Raw genomic sequence first — 23019 nt, 5'->3', positions numbered from 1 at the left:
GCTATAGGACGAAGAAAAGCAGTAATTGCTGCCATTATAGAGAACAAATCTATTTGCATTTGTACAGTGCCTCAGCTCTAGCTGTGAATGTCTAATCAGTCCCATTGCTGGAAAAATATTTTCCAGCCTCTTGTCAAATCTGTGTCTGATTGCAGTGCATTACTCCATAGCCACTTAACTCCACCCATGTTCTGGCTCACAGCAGCAGAGGGCTGTGGAGAGAATTTCTGAAGCCAGCGCTGGTGTGTAGGAAACATACTATTACAGTGTCAGAGGTTCAGTAAATATTCCTTTCACCTCTAATAGGATACGGCCCAGCAATACATGCAAGGTATCTGTGCTTCTAGAACTTTAAAACTCTGAATAGCATGTGTATAAAGAACCCACGGCACACTTTTGCAGGAGTGGTGACATTTGCCCCAGTGTCCTTCCTAGCTTTAGCCATAATAATTACATTGCATTTTTCTCACCCAGACTTCCCCTGCAGTTTTGATTGTATTTCTTGTTTCCTGTTCTACATGCTTTATCAGATTGATAAGAACTATTGACAACTGCTGCATTCTGATGCAGACATAACTGCACAATGCGACACATAAACTTACCCTGAATCTCAGCAAGTTACGTCTGCCTTTCTACCAATCACTAATGTTGTTCTGCCTTCATAAAACTGGAAATTTAAGGTCAGATTAAGCTTAGTATGCAGTTGTCAGGTCTGATACAGCCTCTGTTTCCATCACCCAGCACAGAAGTGTTGCAACTGGCCAAGTTAAAGATCCCTATAGGAAAAGGAGGTGGCACAGAGCTGGCACACTGTCAGACTGCTCGGGCGAGCAATGGACATGCTGGAGGTGAGGACAGAGCATTCATTACTCCTAAGTTCTAGCTCTGCTTACTCCTTGATAGCCCTTGCTTCAGTTGAAAGAGCCCTAATTTACCACATAAAGGGAAAATGTTGTCCAATTAGCTGTCATAGACTTGGTGAAAACAGCAACAAATAAAAAAAAGTGTAACTTGCATGAAATAATCAGCTTGTTCTAACAGGGGAAGTTGAGTTTACTTTCCTGCTTTTGATTATCACTTTATTTACATTAGTAAACACTGAATCTTATTAAGCGCTGTGTCACATGGGTAGGCAAATGTTCGTATGATTCATCTGACAGAGTTCATATCTAGAAAAGAAAAGGGGATATTTAATCCCAGCTCTTTAAATACTCAAATATCAATAAAACATACAAAACATGTTCAGGGACTGAGTCATGCCTGGTGAACAGCAATGTAAGTCCAAAGTTATTTGTGCAGTTACTCCCCATTTACACCCTAGGAGTAATATTAAATCTGAGCAAGTGAAGAAAAGGATACAAACAGTTTTTTAGTGATACTTTCAGCTAGCTGAATCCCATATGCTTGCCTTATTCATGTTTGTATTTAATTTGACATGTAATTCTCATGGGTTAGGCAAAAATTATTTGTCCCTGGTTTGATGTTTTTACATACACATTTAAGAACAATATCGCATGTAATCCACTGTCACTATATTAGAGCTGTTCCAAAGTCAACATCTTTTCTCATCAAACCCATTTATTCTTCATATATTTAGAAATTATATTTTCCATGTGAAAGCAGCCAGTACTGTACAACTGCATTTCTGTTTAATCAATTTATTTATCATTCATTTGCCTCACCCAGGAAACAATTAAGGCAATTTTCCATTTAATTATTTCAACTAAAAGCTACAGTAGTAGCTTTAGATTTTGAAGATTGTCAAACGTCATCCTGTAGAACGGGAAATTTTATTTGTGAAACAAGACATACAACCATTATGAAAACCCTGTAACGGGAATAGCATGTCCTGCTACTAGGCATGTGCCAGCCTTGGAGTTTAGAAAAAGTGCCCTTCCTGAGATGCATTGAGTCAATCTGTCCTAAAGATGCTGCTACTACAAACTATTCAGAAATGCTGTGGCAAAACTCTCTTTTCTATATCTGACTTGTGCCTGTGTAAGTCTTCTTAATCGGATCCTAGTGCTAGTAAAATAAAATACAATTCTTTAGAAGGCTGTTCTGCCTTCAGGGGAAAGGAAATGAAAGACTGGAGAGGGAGTGAAGTAAGTCTTGACACAACTGAGATTTATGCCAGAGGTTTATTCATATACCCTACAGGGTCCCATAGGTTTATATCCTACAGACCCGAAGGAATAAGCAATAGCTTCCACCTACTGCCTTTTACTAGCAATAACTAATCAAATTTCCTGGCAATTGCTAAGCTTATATACAGGACCCACCCTTGGTTGATGTCAGTAAGGAGCATGGGCATAGCACAGAGCCACAGAAGGTACTGCTGTGTGGCTGGGGTTAGGGTTGAACTCCATTAAAAGAACAAAAATAATCTGTACACAGGGCTTTTTACAGGGTTCAAGCCTGTGAGGCAGAAGTTTATGGATCACCCTGGTATGGGGCAGGCCTGACAAAAAGCAGTATGCACTCGGGGTATCTAGTATATTCTTGGTAGCGTGGACAGGAGGTTTTCATTTGCGTTGTCATTCATTACCTTGAATTTGTCAGTTGCTTTTAAACATACTTAAAAGCAGAGGATTAGGGAATGGCTTCTCTAATCCCATCCCTCACACTCTCCCCAAAGAGCGGATGCCTAGCATGCAACATGTTTGGTTATTATTAGTATTTGCCCCAAAGGATTTTCTGAGAAAAATCTGGAGCAAGTTAGTTCAAAGTCCTCTTGAGGCTGAAGGTAGATATTTTTGGCAACCAATCTGGGAGAAGTTTCTGGGACCTCCTTTCAGTGTCATAGACTGCTCCTGAGGCTGCCTGAGGAGTAGGGACAGGAATGGGCAGTGAGTGTAGAAACACAAGTCCTCTTATTTCCATCTAGTTGCCCAGTATTCACTTCCCCCATTCCCAGTGCTCCTCACATATGGTAACTAACTGAGCTCTCTTTGGCTTTTTTGGCATCAGAGACAACTTTTGTGGCATCAGAGACAAAATAGTCAAATCTTCAGCACAACACTGCTCTTCTTATAATTAGTCATAAATCAAGAGCTATTTTAGCAGATGCATATTTGATGCATTTTAATATAAAAATAACAAAACTACAATGAAGAGAGAGCTAGATTCTATGGAACAGAAAAAGGACAACACTGTGTGAAGGATTTGATTAAAATATTTGTATACCTGCTGAACAAGGTGATCTGTATGGTACAGTAATATAATCAGGTTGGGGAAGATACAGCTCTTGTAATACTGCAGACTCATAACTGCAGCCTCAACATCTCTTTAGGACACCAATACTTGCCAAATTTTATATTATTACAACTTTAGAAGCCACAAACCTATTAAATAAGAGTGTTTGAAAATAAAAATATGGTAGCACTGTAGTGGGCTTTGGGACTCTGCTGCTTTTTTAATGTGTTAAAAGAACATTTCTATCCAGCATAGGAGTTAAGGATAGCAATATTAGCAGGAGATAACCTGTTTGCCAGGAGTTAAGTAACTGCTGTAAATGTTATGTCCCAATGACTCATTCTGAGTTATATCAGGACAAATACTTTTACCCTTAGAGGTTATTTACTGGCCTAGAAGGTTTCTCTTTGTAAAAGTTTATCACAGTAGTTTCATGACACATTAGACCTATCTCTATGCCTGTCATTAAGGTTTGTTTTGGTTCTGTTTTGTTGTTTTTTTTTTCAAGGAAAAATACCACAGTTTTCACCTCACCAATTAACAGCACTGCACATAAGTACTATTGTATCCCATGAAACAAGAGATAGCCTGGACATAAGAAAACTTGTCTTTCTCCTCCACCTTTGTTTGCTATAGCAAGAGTGCTGTTTAAAAAAATAAAATCAAATTTAATATGTTTGTTAAAGGTTAGATAGTTTTCTTTTGCTGTCTACACACTTACGGAGACTCTTAACCTTTCAGAGCTCTAAGTTTTGAGTTTCAATTACTAAGGCAGAAAATCTGGCATAAGACTGAACTATATCCCAAGAGGTAACTACACCCTAACCTAGAAATGCGAAATTTAGGATTGGTATTCTTAAGTTTCCTTTATTTCTGTGAGAGAGTGGACTAAGTCCAGATAGATACCTGAGAACTCTCAAGCCATAGCAAGATCCCTGTCTGTTCTAAAAACATTCAACTATTTTCCCAAACTATGTATTTTACATTTCAAAACTTCACTGTAGATTAAACATCCATCACTGGCACCTGACAGTCTTCTCTCACAGTGTGCGTATAAATTCTGTTGTTTGTTCTTGAGCACTTGTATCATTATTTGACTGAGATAATCCAATAAAAATGCTGAAGTGGTTTCAAACGTGTTTCTCTATAGTTCATTTCATGCCCTATTTTACAGCAGGTTATTCTCTAATCTAATTTACATTATTCTGAAATCACAAACTGATCATAATTATCTTTTAATGGTAGTACAAGCTCATTTAAAGGGAACATCAGGTGCTCCAGTGAAAATCTACTGTAACAGGTCACTGCAAATAAGGTCATGGGGTTATTTTGATGGGAAACAGTAAATTAATTATTTTCACATTTTATCTGTAAAATTCAATATTTACACTGTATGTTTAAATGCAGGGAAAAATATTGCTGTTTTAGAATCTTCAGGGGCATTCATTCTGAAATTTACAGAATAGCTGAATTATTCATGAATTAGTTCAGTGTTGAATTATTACCAGAAACATGAGTCTGTCTTCCACATAGACTGGATTGCAGGTTAGTATCTAGCAATGTTTCTATACTTGGAGAAGGAGTTCAAAATATTATTGATTCTCAGTTTCTTGACTCAAAATACTTTTCTTCTGAATTTCTGCTGAATCAGACTTTTTTTTTGTCTTTTAATCATTCAGGACTGTGAGGTTTGAAGAATTTCCCTAGACAGGTCTTTTATACTAACAATGTCAGCTGTCCTGAAACCTACTTCTTAAAGTAGGATTTTGCTGTTACATGCAGCTCTGAAGAAAACTCATATAAAAGTTTTCTTTTGGCACGTGGAATATTCTTGAGGTTGAAAAGGAAAGACAAAATGATCCTTATATATCCCTCTGTCAATATAATAATGAGGTGTTAGTCAATGATATTAAAGGTTAGCACATCTGAAGCTTCAAAGATGAAGAAAACAGATACAGACTTTTGTTCTTGGTCTGTAGCTAATCCATTATACTTAATGCTATCAGATGTTGTTAAAGCTGTGGATTTAGCAGAGTTTTTAATAGTGTCAGACATTTATATTGATAATGAGATGGGATTAGGGGTCTTCACATTTCAGAATATAGAGCACCCACTCAGCTAAGAAATTGAAAGAAACTTCTCTTAGAGAAGGCGATTTTATAATTGCTGCAATAGGTTTTCTTCAGCTTATAAAACTCTTGAATGGTTTGAGGATAAATTGACATCCTGTAGGTAAAGAAGAAGCTTGCACGTTACGATTGCTATAATAATGATAGTAATTGAAATAATTAGTTGATGGACTGCATTAATTGTTGACTGAATGAATTAGCCAAGTAATGAATCTGAATTACCTAATACCCTGACTGAACTATGTTTTAGTTCAGTCTGTGACAACAGTTCTGTAATCTGAGAACTCAGAATTACTGACATTTAATTACAATGTTTTTAACCACTGTAGGTGCTACTGTCACTATCTTATTTCCCCTATGTAAAGTAGGTATTTTCAGTCCTTCTCTTTTCATATGGAAGTCTCTTAGTGTCACTAATATTTTGAGTAGAATTCCACCACCTTCTGTACAGCCATGATTTAGGCATTTCTGAAATAATTATCGTTGTATCTGGAAGATTTTATGTCTGACTGGTTTTTTTTTAGATTTTATTTTTACTGTCATAAGGATATCTGTCTCAAAATATGTGTGTAGGATTGTCAGTTATTCATTATCTATGGGAGATTCTCTCATTAATAATACTGAGTAAAGTAAATCTTGAAGTAATATTTAAATCTTTGTAGTGCAATTAAATATTCAGTGGCACTGTCATACGGACACAGTACAGTTGACACTGTTTCATGGCTCATTTGTGCAAGTAATTATGAGATTTTGGTTATCACTCAAAGATCAAGTACAGCTTTCTAATTGCAAAGAGGTTCAGGGTTTTATGTATGTAATGCATAATGGATCTGATTTAAATAGAGCTCAGGAACACAGAGATCCTGAAGCTTTGTTTTCCTCATTAGAGGCATATTAAAAACACATTAAATAGTACTGTGCAGTTGTGAGCTGTGGTGAATTGATTTGTATGTCTTTGATGCAAAACATTGTAAAACTACAGTACAGAACTTTTCAGCTTATATATATGCTTCACACTTTACTCCCCTTTCTTCACTCCTCACTCACTTTTGTTGCATTGTTAGCATAGTTTGCAAAATCCAGAACTGCATCTTGAAATTTTAAACCTGGGTAAAATGTTTTTTTCTATTTTAAATGAAAGAATTTCTGTATCTCAGTTGATATTTTCCATGGTCAAATGTACAATGGAAGACTAACCAAAATAAAATTCATACTGACCTGCAGCAGGTCTTTACTTGAGCACAACTCCATAGGAGGTTGTTTTTAAGTAAGCAAAGTCTCAGACATTCAGGCTTTCTGACCACTACAGGCATTCTGCATAGTCTCATTCAAGCCAGTCCTAAAGCATCAAATGCATGTGTTTGCATGCTTTTCAATTGATCTCTCCCAGTTTCAGCATTAAGGGCCATCTTTCACTTTGGTCCTGTAACAGTAAAGATGGGTTGCAGAACCTAAGGTAAACATTTTGAAGCATGTATCACATCTCCACTTTTTCTGTAACTGATGGTCCCCAAATTACTGATACAGAAACCTGTGCTGGATGTTTTAATCCATGTTCTGTATCTGTTTGCTTGATAGTTTAAATAAATTTGAACAGCCATTACTATCCCAAAAGTCCAATACCACAGGAATACCTTAGTAAGTTAAGTTATCTGTAGAACTATGGTGACTGAAACACAGCCTTTCTTCCACATACATCATATCTGTGAGGTGTAAAGTGTGTTTCTCTCCAGTAGGCTTTCCCATCGAAACTTCTGATTTATGAAGCAAAAAAAGGTAATCTGTGACTACTAAAAAACTACTTGGTGGTTCCCATTGCTCACTGGGAAATGATAAGCAAAAGCACTTCTTACATCACCAAATGTCCTGCCAGGAGCACAGCTGTGCTCACTTGAACTGTTTGTCAGATCTATAACCTAAAGCTATGCTTATATTTCTAATACTCAGCTGTTGAGCAGTCACTGTGCCTCAGGTAACTAGGTATGCACTGGAATTGTAAAGCCAGTTTCTTTTCTGTTCTTCCAGTTATTTCTATAGCCAAAGGGGTTTTCTTAGTATTCAATTTATACAGAATAGCTTAAGGTAAATTTATTATTGCTTTATTTGTACCAGAGACACTTCACTGAGGGTTTTTTGAGTTAGAAAATGATTTCTTGAAGAAAAACCCATAAAACCCTTTCTAGTGACAAAACTGATTTAAAAGATGACAAAAAGAAGAATATAACAGTACATAAAGCACTTTGAAATAATAAATCACTGTAGCCAAAACATTTGATAAGAAGCATTTCCCTATATAGAAAAAGTTATAGGAATATATTGGTATGGTAGAAATAGATCAGAATAAAGGAATGTGTATTTAATTTTCATCTCTACTGTTCGTGTTTTCCAGCATGTATTTTAAATTCTGACTAGTAACTTTTTATTACTGTTGTGATATCAATCAATCACTATGCTATTTCATACACAAGCAAGAATAAAATAATCTATTTTTTCCTATTCTTGGCTTATTAATATTACTATTTCTTGTGAAAAGAAAGAAATGCAACTCAGTTCTTTTTCATCTTTTGGTTGCATGATTACAATCTGCAGCTATGTTCAACTGGCTTCAGGCTACAAGATAATCATGTCTAGATAGAGTAGGAATCTTTAGGGAGTTAGAATATGAGAAGAAAAATTCTCTGCAGGTTAAAAAATATATTTGGCAAGAAAGATTTAAATTACGAGTCTCATTCATGCTACGTAGTATAACTGTACAAACACCTTAAATTTGGAATTATGCTTTTTAAACCTTTAACATAATAAAGACTCTTAGCAGTGAGATTCAGTACTTATGTTGCAATGAATAACAAAACTGAAGAAAATACAATTGCTGACAAAAACATCAGGCAGATGTGTCTGTCTGTATTGAGGTTATGGTATGTGTACTGTACATCTTCACTTGGTGGTTTCTGTTACATTCTGTCCTAGACAGCTTTAAATTAAGAGTAGGTTCTTTTAGAACTGATTGGTTTTCCAATTAGTTTGCATGTGAGGATGCAGTTGCTCATCTAAGAAGCTGTATCCTATAAACCAGCATGCCAATATGTATTTATTGACATAAATATTTCAGTTTGCTCTAATGCCGAGGAATAGGTGCTGTGATGCCAGTTTCTGCAAGCTGAAGATTTGGCCAGTTTTTCTTAGGAAACAAATCTCAGCACAGCTTTTCTCACCTGACTGCACCATTCAGGCGTACTTTTACCATGAGAGATTTGTAAGATATATTTCAACTTGTGTTGTCTCATATCACAAAAGTAGCCTGCTTGTCACTGTCATCTTGTCCCCCTTTGTTCATGGTTTGTGTGTATCTAGCCCATCTCAGCAGTTCTTTTGGACACACGTTGTGTTCCCAGAAATGTTGGTAACTGGGGTTGTATTTTTATGAGCTGCATTTAAGTCCAGTACAGCCTTTTTTATTGTATATTTAGACGTCTAGTATGCTGCTTACTGACATATTCCTTATATGCCTTTTCTCATCCACTTATGTGGCTAAAACTCTTGCCAGACTCTCATCTTTCCTGTCTAGATGACTCCAGTATCTTTTTGCTTCACAGACATAGTGTGATCCTGTTTATGGCTATTTACATGATTCTGTTAAAATCATTCTCCTGGTCCCTTGACAGCTTCCTCCATTGCATCTTTCCTCCAGCCTCCCTATTCTATTCTGCATCAGACATACCCTGTTTGTCTCTGCTTTAAAACTGTAAATTATCTCTCTTTTACTAGCAGAATGCTGGATGGATGTTTCACTATTTAGAACTTCCTGACAAGAACTTCCCAAAAAAACCCAAAGAAACTTCAGTATCACTTTTTAGATCCCTTAAAACCAACTGGTGCTAAAGAAAACTCTTGCAAAAAATAGGTTTCTGTTAAGCTGCACCTAAAGCTCTTCTGAGCATTTAGTTTCTTGTGTAGTAATTACTCTGTAAAGTCCTTAGGAGAGGACTCCTTTTTTTTTCCCCTACGTTTAAACAGCAGCTAGATCAAGAGTGTGCCAGTCCAAGAGTAGCCTTCCTAGATGGCTGCTTTATAAATAAATTCACTGGGAACTTCCAGCAGTACCCAGACAGCCAGTGTACTTTCCCAACTCCTTTCCTCAATGCGTGGCAATAAAAGGTTAGTAGCAGCAGAACTGGTGGTAGTAAAAAACCTGGACCTTTTACACATAGAGATTCTTACCCCTTTTTTTCACAGAGGCAATCCTTAATTCCATCCAGCTTCAAAAATGTAAGGACAACCCAATACTCAGAATCATTAAACCTGACAGGTTTTGCTCTGGTTCTTCACTGTCTCTTATTTACTTTGGTGTTTTATTTGTCAGGCTAAAGTTTATTTTACGTAGCTGTACTGCGATTTTATATCTACTTGCTGATTTGTACTGGAAATGATGGTATTTACAGTGCAGGTTGCCAGAAAATGATTCTTACTTCAGCAGGTCAATGTTTATGTGGTATCTCCTCTACTGTGTAATGACAGCTTCATATGTAACATTTTTTAGAGATGAGGCACTTTGTAATTGCCAGACTTGCATAATCTGGAAAATTCTGAATTCTCCTGAGTTTTGTTACATCACTGGATTTCTTTTCCTCTTGAAGTGGCAAAATACATGCTGAGATCCTCCCACAATTTAAAAAGCCTTTTGGGTGGAGAAAATGTCAGCTGTCCTGCAGCACAGCTAATCTGAGTTTTGTTCTTCTATTTTATTAGTTTATTAATGCTCCAAATCCATGACCAAATCAGTGATTCACAAACATTACTGTCAGTACTGAGCCATCACTAAGTCCAGGTGAGAAGGCTTCAGGGACGGTTTCTTACTGGTTAGTTCCATAGTCTATGGAGCAACCAGTTTCCTAAAGAATTTGCAGTATAAATTAGAAACAAGATTAAAAAGTCTATGAATTAAAATGACTTTGCAGGTGTATTTTAACGTTCAGATTTTCATAGCACATTGGAAATAAGGTTTACATTGATTTGCAACTCAGCTGCTATTTCCTTTATGAAGTCTTGAAAAGCTCAGTTCTAATATTTTAAAAGAATAAAAAAAATAAAATTTAGCATTCTAGATTAGTACAAGTGAAAAAAAAAAAAAAAGATCTCACAGACAGGAATTGGAACTAAAAAGATTCTTCAGAGTTCCTAACATTATTAACCTGATTTGTGTAGATGGCTTGCTCTCTGTCAGAAGTGAGCACTGGGTTGAGCACTGGTTGTCCCATTTTAGTGGGACAGGAACATTCTGGAGGAAATTCAGTCACTGACACTTGTAACAATTTACAACTTTTTAACAGATATGTTACAGGAAATTATTTCTGTGCATGTTTTCATATGTGCTAGATGGAAGAGGTACAAATAGAGATTCCTGTGGTTTATTTAAAGCAGCAGTTTCTCACATATTCCAAATGCATGTCTGCACTTAGTTGGGTTTTTTTTGAAAATTTGGACTTTTACCATTTTAGCATTACCAAAATGTATCAAGTGGTTAATGAATTAAAAACTAAAAAAGGTATCATGTTCTGAGTTTGCTGTTCTCTTTCTCTGATGGATAAAGGTTAACATCCCAGTGACTAAATCGGCACATTAGGTCTGATCTTCAGTTTTATTCCCCATTTCAGTGCAGCCAAGAATTGGATGGTATATGAAGTAAGACCAGGTCCTGTACTAAACTTGATCGCAAACTTAGACCTTCTATGTGAATGAAAGACTCCCAAATCTGGTTTTGTCCAGTTCATCTGCAACTCTGTACAGATGGTAAACTGAGGCATACTGAAAATATTTAGTAATGTGTAAAGAAAGAATGCTAAAGACCAGGATGATGTCTACACCAGGTGTTTAAACAATTGCCACAAGTAAATTTGCTGGATAGTCAAAACTTAATTTAATTTGTTATTTTAAAATATTTATAACTGAATCATTTGTCAAAATATCAAGCAAGTTTGGGCAATTATTTCTAAAAGGCATGCATATGTTCACTTCCATTCCTGTTGACTTTTGAGACAATTGCAAATCAGCACCACAGTCAGTTTTTGAGAACTCATTCCTTAACAGAAATCTTCGTGCTGGGGATAAAAAGACTAACTCCACTGAAGGGTCTTGAATCATTATTCTTTGGGAATGGAGAGAAAGTGTGCTTATCAATCAAGGAGACCCACAATTGGATAAACTATTTAAGAACAATTGGTGGGTAATTTGGGTGTTGGAACTAGATGATCTTAAGGTCCTTTCCAACCCTAACCATTCTATGATTCTAACTCTTAGCTAGGCAGCTCATATAAATACATGTACAAATACATAGGACCATTGGGAAATTCTGTGGTGAACTCTCTGCTTCCCTCTTAATATAATAAGGTTACAAAACTTCAGAAAATCTACAGCTTGGTAAAGTATCTGAAAATGATTTGTAATTAACTCTTAGGCTGTTTGTTTTGTAGCATTTTCTCTGTTGCTCAAATCTCCATTTACATGACTTCAGAAACAAGTAGCTAAGTGTGAATGCATGTAGCTCTGCTTAAATTATTTTTTTAAAGCCTGTAGTTAGAAGAGCACAGTTGTCAATTTATGTATTGTGTTTATGGAAAAGGTATTAAATGCTATGGGGGTTTTTTATTAACTACATTGGAAATGTATAAAAATTAAAAAATCTACGACAGGTCCTAAGAAGAAGTTAATTTCTTTTTTCTATATATTTCAAGATTCTGGTTAGAATACACATCTTGGATAGCATTACGTAGTTATATAAACCAGTGATAGCATTTCCTGTGATACTAGTGAGGATTTAGCAGTGCATTTTGAAGTGTGACTTCATTGCCTTGCTATCATTGTAAATTGTTAAATATCTGTTACGTTTGGAGACCTTATCTGGAACTTTGAATACAGCTAACATTTAAAGGCTTATAGAATAAAACTATTCATTTTGAAATATTAGAGCAAGCCATAGAGCTGATAGTAGAACTGCCTTTGTTTAAATATTCTACATTAGCCAAATTAGCCTTAATAATGTCTTCTTAAGCTTACATTATCTTTCCTTTTGAAAAATAAACAGCTAAAGCCACTGTCTTCTGCTGCCAGCAATGACAGTTATTCAGAAAAGTCTTTGCTTTGGAATTGTCTGTGACATTTTAATACAATACTTGAATATGGAATAGAATTTTTATATGCTATCAGTTTGTGTTCAACATTCACTTGATATGTTTATTTAAAAGAAGCTAAGAGAATAAGAACCTGATTAACACTGTAAATTAAGCATAAGTGTTATATACTCTGTCTGGATGCCATCTTATCTTTCCCCTGACAGGTTGATAATGTATGGTTTTGTGAAGGCCATGGTACACATTGGCCAGTTGAAAGAATGGGAATTCCACTTCACTGACTGTTTATTTTTTGGATCTCTGATGTCTGCCACAGATCCAGGTAACATTTTAAATAAATTACTTTTTCAAAAGTCAGAAGAGTAAACAAGAATGTCTCAACTGCATGTGCCCTAGAAATGTTTAAAGTCCCTGTTCTGGATTTTTTTTATTTCCATAGCTATTAAATGTCTGATATTATGATAATCATAAGTCAAATTTGCTCCAGAGATCCCTTGTGGTCTCTTTAGTAACTGGTTTATCTATGTTTAGTTCACAAACTTTATAAATGAAATTGCTGGGAGACTGGAAAAATGTTGCTTTTCAGTCTTCAGGACACCAATCTGCTCATTACTGATATGAGAACCGCTCTAACACAGAAGCCTCATGGTTAATAGTTTAGACGTTGCATTCATGTGTGATCTAACTCAATTTAAAGATACAGGAAACGTAGCTTTCATATTTGGCCATATAAATACTATTTATCAGGTATCAGTTTACAATTTGAATGCAGTGTTTCATGTTAAATAGAATTCTAATAAGGTACATACCAAGAGGATGACTTGAAATTGCAGACTTGAGGTTTAAAGACTAAAGTTACAGTAAATCTCCAAGTCTGGGAAACAGACTCAGTGAATTTTGGAATCACAAAATTCTGGAATCATTTGGATTTGAAGGCACATCTGTAGATCTTCTAGTCCAACCTCCTAATCAAAACAGGGCTAACCTCAGAGTAAGTGTAGGTTTCCAACATTTGTCTAGGTTTTGTTACACTGATAATGTTAATAGCACTCTGATATTAAAACAAAAGCATTGGTTTCTGCGTCAGTGGAACAACAGTGAAAGAGGAGGTGAAAAGGATTTTTTGATACGTTGTTACAGGGAGACACAGTTCAGAGCCTGCAAATGTACATTGGATTTTTGAAAAAAAAGAGAAAAAAAGAAAAAATAATTCAGTTGAGCTGTTACAGGAAGTGGAACAGAAAGTATTTTGTGATGCACATGACATGCTGCATTAATATTAACTACCCTTGAGAAGCTTCTCTGAGAAACTTATGAATAAATCTTTCAAATTCATGGCTATTAAAAGAAATGACAGAAAGCAACATTGTTCTACAAATCTGTTTCATTCTTTAAATAAACACACAGTATTTAACAGAACACTTTCAACTTGTGATTTATCATTCTGACGGCTTAAAAATATAGTGTAAAACAACTTATTTCCACAAAACTGGTTGTGGTAGATTGCTGTAAAAGCTGCATCAAATTGTTATTCTCAAATTAATCCAAGCATCCAATATGCTGCCACTTATAAAATCACCCAAGTACTTTAATAAGATTTAGCACATGATTGGAGCCTGTCCTCAGAGCAAGAGAAAAACACAAACTGAAAGCACAAAGAAAACCTAGGAAAACAAATTGGTTATGGAATAAAAGGCTGCTTACAGCTTCCAAGTACATTTCTTGATTGTGCTATGAATAGAGTTTTGCAGTTGGCTTAGTTTCTTTTCCCATTTTCCAGTCCAATACAATTTAGTCTCACAAATGAATGTGTGGACTTATGAGGAGAATTATATCTAAGACAGATGCACTGATTTTGATTATAATAGTATTAAATCACCACTGATTCATCTGAAACAATCATTGGCAGGGGGAGGGAGGAGGGAGGAAGAGAAGCTTCTCTTGTGCTGGAAGGAATAAGAAGTGACAAGGATTACTTCTCCCAGATTTTTAAATAGGCTTAGAAAGCTGACACTGCAGTTGAGAAAACTACTTCTAGTGTGATGAACTAAACAGTTTATAATTAATCTTATGCTCATACAGAGTGTCTGTGCACGTCCAAGAGTTTTTTAGTACTCAGTCTTGCTCCTTCTGTTATCTATTCACAGTATTCTAAGCTGTTGAATGTTTTTACTAGTCTTATCTGTAAAATTGAGTCCCTTGAACACTTAAAGTACTTTGAATTAACCTTTCTTAATTAAATGGTAGAAACTGTTGAAAATATTGCATTGTGTGCTAGGATTTGCTAGTTATTTATAATCTCAAGCCATGTAAAGAGCTCATTGGAATTCCAAAATCAGTTAACGTATGGTACCCTGGAGAACTGATATGTACTGGGGCATAAAATAGTCAGTCTAATGATTTTATAAGTGATATCTAGCTTAAAAAAAATAAATAAATCTGGTAAAATGTTGTTCGTGTTATAGAATTAGGATAGAATAATAAATTACTGTCCTAAGATGAAATAACAAATTCCTGCCAGATTTGCTACCTGATCTTTATTTAATTCTTCACTGTGTAGGATTATAAGATCATTTCAAAAGGAGATTTAATTTCCCTTGGCTGTGGAAAGCAATTAAGTCTCAAAAGATGTTAAAAACTGATCTGCTGACTTGACAGAAATTGTTCTGGTTGAGCTCCTTATTCGTAATAGTAAAGATGAGTGGTAGATGTTTATATGTCAAAAGAAGAATTTTACTACTAGGGCAGTAAACAAACGTATGCCAGTTAAAAGTTACAAATATTGTTAGGAAGAAGGAAATAATGTCATAGCATTATGTAGGGTTTATTTTTGAAGAGCATTTGAAGATCTTTAATATACAGATTTTTCCGTAAAATCGATTCAGAAGAATTTATCTTAATATGCTGTGGTTTTCCTTATATAGAAAACTAGCACTTGAACTAAGATTAAGAAAAGAATTTATGACTGGATATACTTAGAAACGTGTTGTTGGGGTTTTTTTTTTGCATTGTAGACCGGTCTCTAAATATCTGTGATACTCAGGAATGCCTCAAAAAACTCTCACATCTCTAGAAAGAAAAGGTAGAAACTTTAGGGACAAAAACAAGGTTACTTCAAGTGAATCATTCATATTACAGGAAATATTTCCTTCCAATAATTTATCATTTCCAGCAGAAAAAGTTTTGCAATTCAAGACTTCAGATAAGAGGAATTTTAAAATAGAATTTTAAAATTCAAAAATTCTCTGTTCATTAGTCTTTGATGTAAAATATCACACCAGGATTTATGTTTTCCCTTATTCTGATTAATAGGTATCATTTAGCATGTGTTTGGGGAAACACATGATAATTCTTGTTATTTCATCCGTGTAAAATAACAGATTTCACTGTTTTGCTGTTGAAAGGGTTTCCTTTGTGTCAGAATTGTGTTTTGATTTCTAATATAACCTGACTCTGGAATCTTTTTGGTGTGATCCCTTCAAAGGAAATGGAGTAGTTCGTCCCTATGTTCTTCTACATGCATCACTCATCAGTAGCAGCAAAGAAACAGTGAAAAAGGTGCTGTTGTGGGGAGTGGAGCCTCCAGCTCTCGGTCCCTGAGCATCAGAGACCTTCAAATTGAAACTGCCTTACTTCTGAGCATGGATAAGGACATTCTGACAACAATTGTCCTCTGTGGTTGAAAGGCAAACACAGCAATAAGCCCCAGCAATAAGTTGCTTCAGGGTATCAGTGGTCGTAATGGAATAAGGTGAATGACAGAACAAAACTGTCAAAAAAAGAGTGAAAAGATTTGATCTCAGCCTTAGCCACCAAAAAATAACTGAAAAGTACAACTCTGGCAGTTCGCCTATGTTGGTGTTATTAACACATTCTTCACAATGACCTTCCAATCCAAAGACATTTCATGTATCTTTAACATTTCTTTTTTTATAACTTTTGACATTTCAAGCACAGAAAACATTTACCTTCACAAAGTTTGCTGAAGCACAGCTATTTCTGAACTATATGAACTCCCTTACCTTTGGTCAAATTGATAATCACAAGGCTCTTTTCTATTTGAAGTTACTATGGTTACAGCAGAACTGGAGATGTGAGTTGCACTACTGTTTTTATTGATAAAATTGGATATTTATCAGAAAGAGGAGTTACTCATAAAATCAAAGGATTTTGCATTATAAGCATAATGCATAAATAGAGCAAGTTAATATATTTTCTACACTTCTATGGACGTCTGTTTATAAATTTGGGTTTAGTTAAAATATTTTTCTACTTTATTCAAAACTGAGCTAATCTGTGAGTGTCATGACTGATTAGCAGGGAAAAGAGGCTATAATTAAAAATAGAATTGTTATTTTTAGAGAAAAATCAATAGGAAATGCGAGATTTCTCTCATCTTATTTTCTGCCCATGTGATACTGCCCTCCCAAAAGAATTCAGACCCATGAGCTATGAAGTATATTAATAGTTCTAGTCAGAAGATTGAGGTATATATAATACCAGTACTTTATATAATGGTCTAATTTATTCTCTGACCTTCAAACATAACAGCAAAGTATTGGATACAGTTAACAGGGATTATTGTGGTTTGCTGATATTTCAGTTAGACATGCATTTTACAGGAATTAGGAACAAGCCAATTTGTTTCTACATATATCAAAAGATATCTTTCACAAACAGGTCTACAGACACTTGTTCTGACTTGGGTACAATCCAAATCATGCTGGGTTTAACATCTAACAGATGTGGCCTCAGTCTATGAAGTTAAGGAAGAATTGAATGAGATTTCTGTTGTCACAAACACTGTGAAAATCTTAGATGCGCCACTATTTCATGCTTCCCATCACTGATTTTTTTTAATAAAGTTCACAACCCTTTCTGAGTCAGAAACTCTGATACTTTTTATTTCTATTTGGTTTAGTATCCTACTGCCACAAAAGATGGTTGTTTGCTGTTCCCCAATTAGATGTCCTTCTAACCATCTAGTTTTTTACCTATATCTCTGTCCTCATATGCCTGATTGAAATAAGAGATTAAGAGATGATGTGTACTTTAATGAAAAGTAGTTTGGCATTTTCATAATACATATTGAATCTAATAAATTATACAATACTTGAAGTAATTACCACACAAAAACCAAGCCCTAACTACTCTTTCCCAAAGGTGCCTTCAGGAAGCCTTAGATATGAAATTTCTCAGATTAGATATGTTACTGTGGTATATGATTGCCAATACTGAATTTTGAAATTTATTCTCTCGAGTCTTAAAGGCTCCCATCAGACAAAATGTGATGTGACTACTCTGGGCAATAATGACTATTCATAGAGTATTATTCTATCCAGAGAATAATTTAAATTAACTTTTCTTCATAGAAGGGTATCATGTCCCTTTTAATATGCTCATTCTGAACTATATCCATAAATTCTCTTAATTAATGAAGGCAAATGTGATCTTGAGGAAATGATTGGTGGTTGGCAAAACAAAGTGAAAATGTTTTATTGAACTTTTAAATGGGGTGAATGTGCTAAAAATTACACAGTGCTCTGTTCTCATGAAGATACTATTTAACATTTTCATTAATGAGTTGGCTAGCGCAATAGAGAATGCTTCTTTAATGTATAACACTATGCTGAAAGGAGATTGTAAACACTTTGAAGGACAGTTAGAATTCAGTATGATTCTTGCAGTGATTTAAAATCAACAAGGATAAATGATAACACTTGGAAATAATCAAATTCATAGATAGAAGATCAAAAATAAGCATTCATTGCTAAAAAATTTCAAGTTTACAATCTGAAAATGTTGAATATGTATCAGTACCAATACATAGCAAAAACCAAAACAAAAAAAAGGATTTATTTACTTGTTCTAAAGCATCTTTTCACATCCCTTCTTTTTTCGTTCTCAACAGAAAATGTTGAGAAAATGTCACCTACAGTACTTGGATCTGATTTTGGGCACTGTATGTCAGGAAAGTTATCAACTGATTAGAAGTGATTAGCAGGCTAGAAAACTCACTGAAAGGAGGAGGTTGAAAGAAATGAGTCAGTTTAGGCAGGAGATGAAATGAGTCTTTGAATAGGCAAAATGTTGCTGGAAAGAAAAGGGAATAAATGTGACAAATTATTTGTTTCTCATTAGGCTAGGAATGGAAATTACAGACTTGAAGAGAAAGAGGGGAGATTTAGGTTAGTAATTGAGGAATAACTGCATTTATAAACTGCATGAATACTGAAGAGTGGGTTAGTCTCCCTTGCAATCTCTGGAACTAACATCATTCCATTTAAAAACAGATCAGACAAATATCTGTCATCAGTAGTATGGCTGAAGCTTGCTGTGTCTTGGGCCAGGAAAACACAGGGACAGAGAAGAAACTAGAAGTACTCAGTCAGGTACAGGCAACGCTGTAAAGAAGATGCAATAACCACCATTGGGAATGGGAGAAATGGGTGAACTGGACAGTCTCTCCCAGAAAAGACAATTGCTTCATTATTGTGTTGCTTGCTTTATTATTCCACGTTCATTTGAAAAGATTTTAAGTCAGATTTTTGTGATAGAGTTGGAAGAGAAAGCAAGAAGATACAGCTGATTTTTTTAGGAGGCAAGAGGAAGGAGAGGAATGTGTAGGTGTCTGTTTAATTGGCTTGGCCTGCTACACATACATACCAACAGTACGCTGGACTTTGAGTACAATTTTCTTTTCCTTCTGTCATTATTTCAGGGACTATTAATGTGAGCCCAAACTAATTAGCCAATAAGCAAAAGCTGGAAGTGGAAAATAGTTGTAGAAAACAAGCCAATGACATGTAAGAATGGGAATCTAAATTGGGTCCAAATTTAGTACATTAAGGCTTTTGCTAATCAAGCAAAAACCTGAATATAGGTATTGTTGAACCATGAAGGTATCTATTGCCAATAAAAATTCTTCCTACACCTTTGTGTCTTCCTGGAGAAAGAGCTCTCTTCCTAGTTTAAATTATAACTGCACTGGGAGTAGATGGGTGAGATTACCAGGATGGTAAAATATAACTATCTAATTTAAATATAGCTATATCAGCAAACGTTCAGCTACGCACATCTCCCAGATTGTCTTCTGTAGAATAACACTTCCAAAATTCTTCAAAGATAACACATCAACAGAGATCACTTTGACATAAAATCTCACAGGAGAACTGAGAATCTACTTTGGGTTTATAAACTGATTTTCAGATTAAACAGACATTTAAGTGCCATTAGAAAATCTTATCAGCAATGATTTCACAGTTCCAAAAAATGTTATTAAGACAAAGCATAATCACCTGTTCATGTTTTTCTGTGAATTATCAGCAACCATCTCAATGTAAAAGTAATTTTCATTTCTGAAACGTCAGATGTTAATGTGGCATCCGAGAAGCACTCCTAATCTTTGGGATCCCTGGGCTACAAAGATTGAGTCAATTGCACAATTATGTACTAGAATGAGCACCAGTGAAGCAGTGAGTTAACATGTAATTTTTAACCATACAAATAATTGGGAGCCTTTGCATTAAATTGTTTGAAAAGAGAATGCTCTGCTTTGTCCATGCAAAGAAATAATAATAATATCAACACAGCACACAGATAGCCACCTTCATTTGGAGATTATGAAGTGCTAGGTGAATCTTGGGATGGACTGCGATCTCCTGTTTACAGATAAGAAAACTGAGGCATAAAACAAATAAGGTGTTCTTTAATATCAATAGGACTTAATTACCTGGATATCAGCCAAGCATCTAAATGCCCTTGGGGATGTATGTCTAAATTATTTATCCAACTTCAATTTAAATTCAACACATTCTATTTTTTCTATTTCACTGGTAAGATAACAATCAAATATAGCATATAACTTAAGGAGGAGGTAACAACTTAAATTAGTGATATGCTGAAGGAACCTTAAAATGGGTTACAAGTATCAGATATCCAAATCTGGATGAGAGAGCTTCATGACTACAGATATGCTATACCTCAGGTGAAAGTCGTTATGCTGCTAGTAGGACAGGGTATGAGGTTATTATGCATGAACAGATAGATAAGCATTATTATAGATAATTATAGATAAGCTGAAGCATCAAAACTTGTAGACTTGCTGGATTATATACTTCATTGATTTTAACTTATTGTTATCCACTTGGGCAATAAATAGGACTGGACTTCTCAAAAGGCATATTCTAACATTGCTTTATTTCTTGAACTGCCAGAGGAATATGAAAATAACAAACTCATTTTGCTTTGTCTTCATACAGTGACAGTTCTTGCTATTTTCCATGAGCTGCATGTAGATACAGATTTGTACACACTCCTGTTTGGAGAGAGTGTCCTAAATGATGCCGTGGCTATCGTGCTGACGTAGTAAGTATACTCACCTCCATTCTTAGTGAGATATTTACAAGCTTGCATTGCTGATACGGTACTCACTGATATAGTTTATGTTAGAGATAAAACATTTGAAGATCTGATTACAGAGGTGTAGTTCTGGAGTCATTCTTGGTTTGTTAAACACCAGGTTTCCAATACTGTTAATGGTAACTGTGCATTTACAATGCAATTTTAGTTCATTTTCTTCAACCTAGAAAGCACTATATTCTGTAAAATGTGTCACTTTGATTTATTATTATTTACTTTCTCAACAAGGTATCTTGAATAAATAATGCTGAATGAGCTCCTAGGACATAGGGCAATGATAAATTTGGAGACAGGTTCTTTTTATTTTTTGCAACCTGCTCTTTTTCAAACTTAAAACCACAAAGTGGTACACAGGAGCTCAGTTTGTCTACCCAAGATTATTGAATCTGACAGACCTTCATCTGATAATAGTATCTTAAGTTTATATATAGCTTTGTTATTCTCAGAAATCCTCAAACAGATCACAAATGGTGGACCAAAATCACACAAGTAAGTGCTGTCCTAAAAGCACACATGCCAAGTATACGATTAACAGGATCCCAACTTTATAACTCCACTCTATATGTATTATATGCTTCCTGGAGCTTAGCTAGAAATACAAATAATCCTCTCAGATAATCTTAAAAGTAACAGAACTCTGCAAAATTGAATTCAGTTTTCCAGGATGGTTGAAGATGCTTCACAGTAAGCTTCAATTCAGTCCCACCTTTCTCTCCTTAAAACACAGATCCTTGAACTAGGATTTATTCTATCCTTCAGAAAACAGGCTTTTACAGAGTTTACAGTCATTAAAAAATGAGGTATATATTTTGTCTGTATTTTTTTGTTTATATTTTATGAAATCTCATCTAGAAACTTGAAATAGTTGAATTGCAAAAATACTCAAAATTGTTTCACAATACAAAAAATAGTATTCCTATTTAATTTATCAATCATTCTGCAATTATCAGTCTAGTTACATTCACCTAAGCTAAACACCTCACATTGGTTTTAGAGCAAGAGAGGTTTTTTTCTGAAATGCTATCAGGTGCCTGAGCAGAGCATTTCATGACTAGATACAGCATGGCTGTCACATTCAGTGACTGTGGTTGGAATGTGTCACTTAGGAGAGCATCTAGTACATCAAATAAAAAAAAAAATGCAAAAGGAAAACTGAGCAGAGAATAGAAACCTCAGCAGAGAGAACAGACAGAAAAGCATTAAAGTAGCTATTAGAATTGGAAATAAGTGTGTAGGTGATTTTTTTTCTCTCACACTAAGCTTTATTTAATAAAGGCCTGGACATTTATAGTTCATTTAGATTCTTCATCTGTTAGTGTAAGGTTCCTATAGACTGGGGAACTATTAGGCTACAAGAAGCTCAAGGAAACCTAAAATACTTTAACTGTCTAGCTTTCCATTGCTGTGATGTCAAAGCACATAGATCTCTTAAAGGTGCAACTCAACTGCAAAGCAAATCTAGAAAGAAAAGTACTATCAGATAGTACATGATTCCTGAGTTTCTAACCTCTACTCTTCCCAGTACTCAAGTCCTAGTTATGATCCTCAGCCTGCACATGGATAAAGAAACCTATAGGAAGGATGCCTGATGCAAATTCTGGCCATCTCCTTCTCTTGTTTTCTTTGGTATACATGGGATATTGCAAGTCTTCTTTATTACAGAATGTGTGTTGTCACTGGAAACTAGCATATTTTTTCTGTATATTCAGTGTGACCGATACTTTGATTTATCTAACATATTTAATCATTTCTAGAGACTGGAGAGAATATATGATGTCATCAGTTCCATGTTTCATAAATTTCTGGCTTAAATAATCAGCTTCTGCAAAAATGCAATGTTTCCACAATTTAACATGATTTTCCTTCCTGTTGCCTTTTAAGTAAAGATACCCTCTTGATAATATCGGCTTCAGTGCATTAACACCCCACTAAACCAAACTGAGTTTAAATGAAGAATATTATTTTTCTCTCACAACAAAAGAACAGCTACTTTTTGTCTCTGTAACACATAACACTTCTCAGGCTGTGCAAACACAACATGTTCATAATTACAGTAATAGGGGACTATTTAAAAAGGTGTGAGAATAATGTTTACAAATCTAGAAAAGCAATATTAAGTAATTTTGTACACTATGTAATGGTGAACAGAA

General features: G+C 35.1%; 1 protein-coding gene across 5 annotated transcripts in view; it reads left to right on the top strand.

Moving 5' to 3' along the window:
* SLC9A9 (solute carrier family 9 member A9) overlaps positions 1–23019 on the top strand; it is a 196923-nt gene that overhangs the window by 30713 nt on the left and 143191 nt on the right. For 3 of the 5 annotated variants that reach the window (XM_062603253.1, XM_062603254.1, XM_062603251.1), the window contains 3 exons: positions 3937–4005; positions 12655–12770; positions 20710–20815. In XM_062603253.1, the coding sequence (XP_062459237.1) occupies positions 3937–4005; positions 12655–12770; positions 20710–20815 (291 nt within the window). The remainder of the gene's footprint in view (positions 1–3936; positions 4006–12654; positions 12771–20709; positions 20816–23019) is intronic. The other 2 variants (XM_062603255.1, XM_062603252.1) reach the window with 1 other exon arrangement.

Source organism: Pezoporus occidentalis, unplaced genomic scaffold, assembly GCF_034315485.1.
Source record: "Pezoporus occidentalis ecotype Australia unplaced genomic scaffold, CSIRO_AGI_Poc_V1 ctg8, whole genome shotgun sequence".
NCBI classification, from domain to species: domain Eukaryota; kingdom Metazoa; phylum Chordata; class Aves; order Psittaciformes; family Psittacidae; genus Pezoporus; species Pezoporus occidentalis.
The sequence above is the reverse complement of the archived record's forward strand: the minus strand, read 5'-3'. Positions and strand labels throughout refer to the sequence as shown.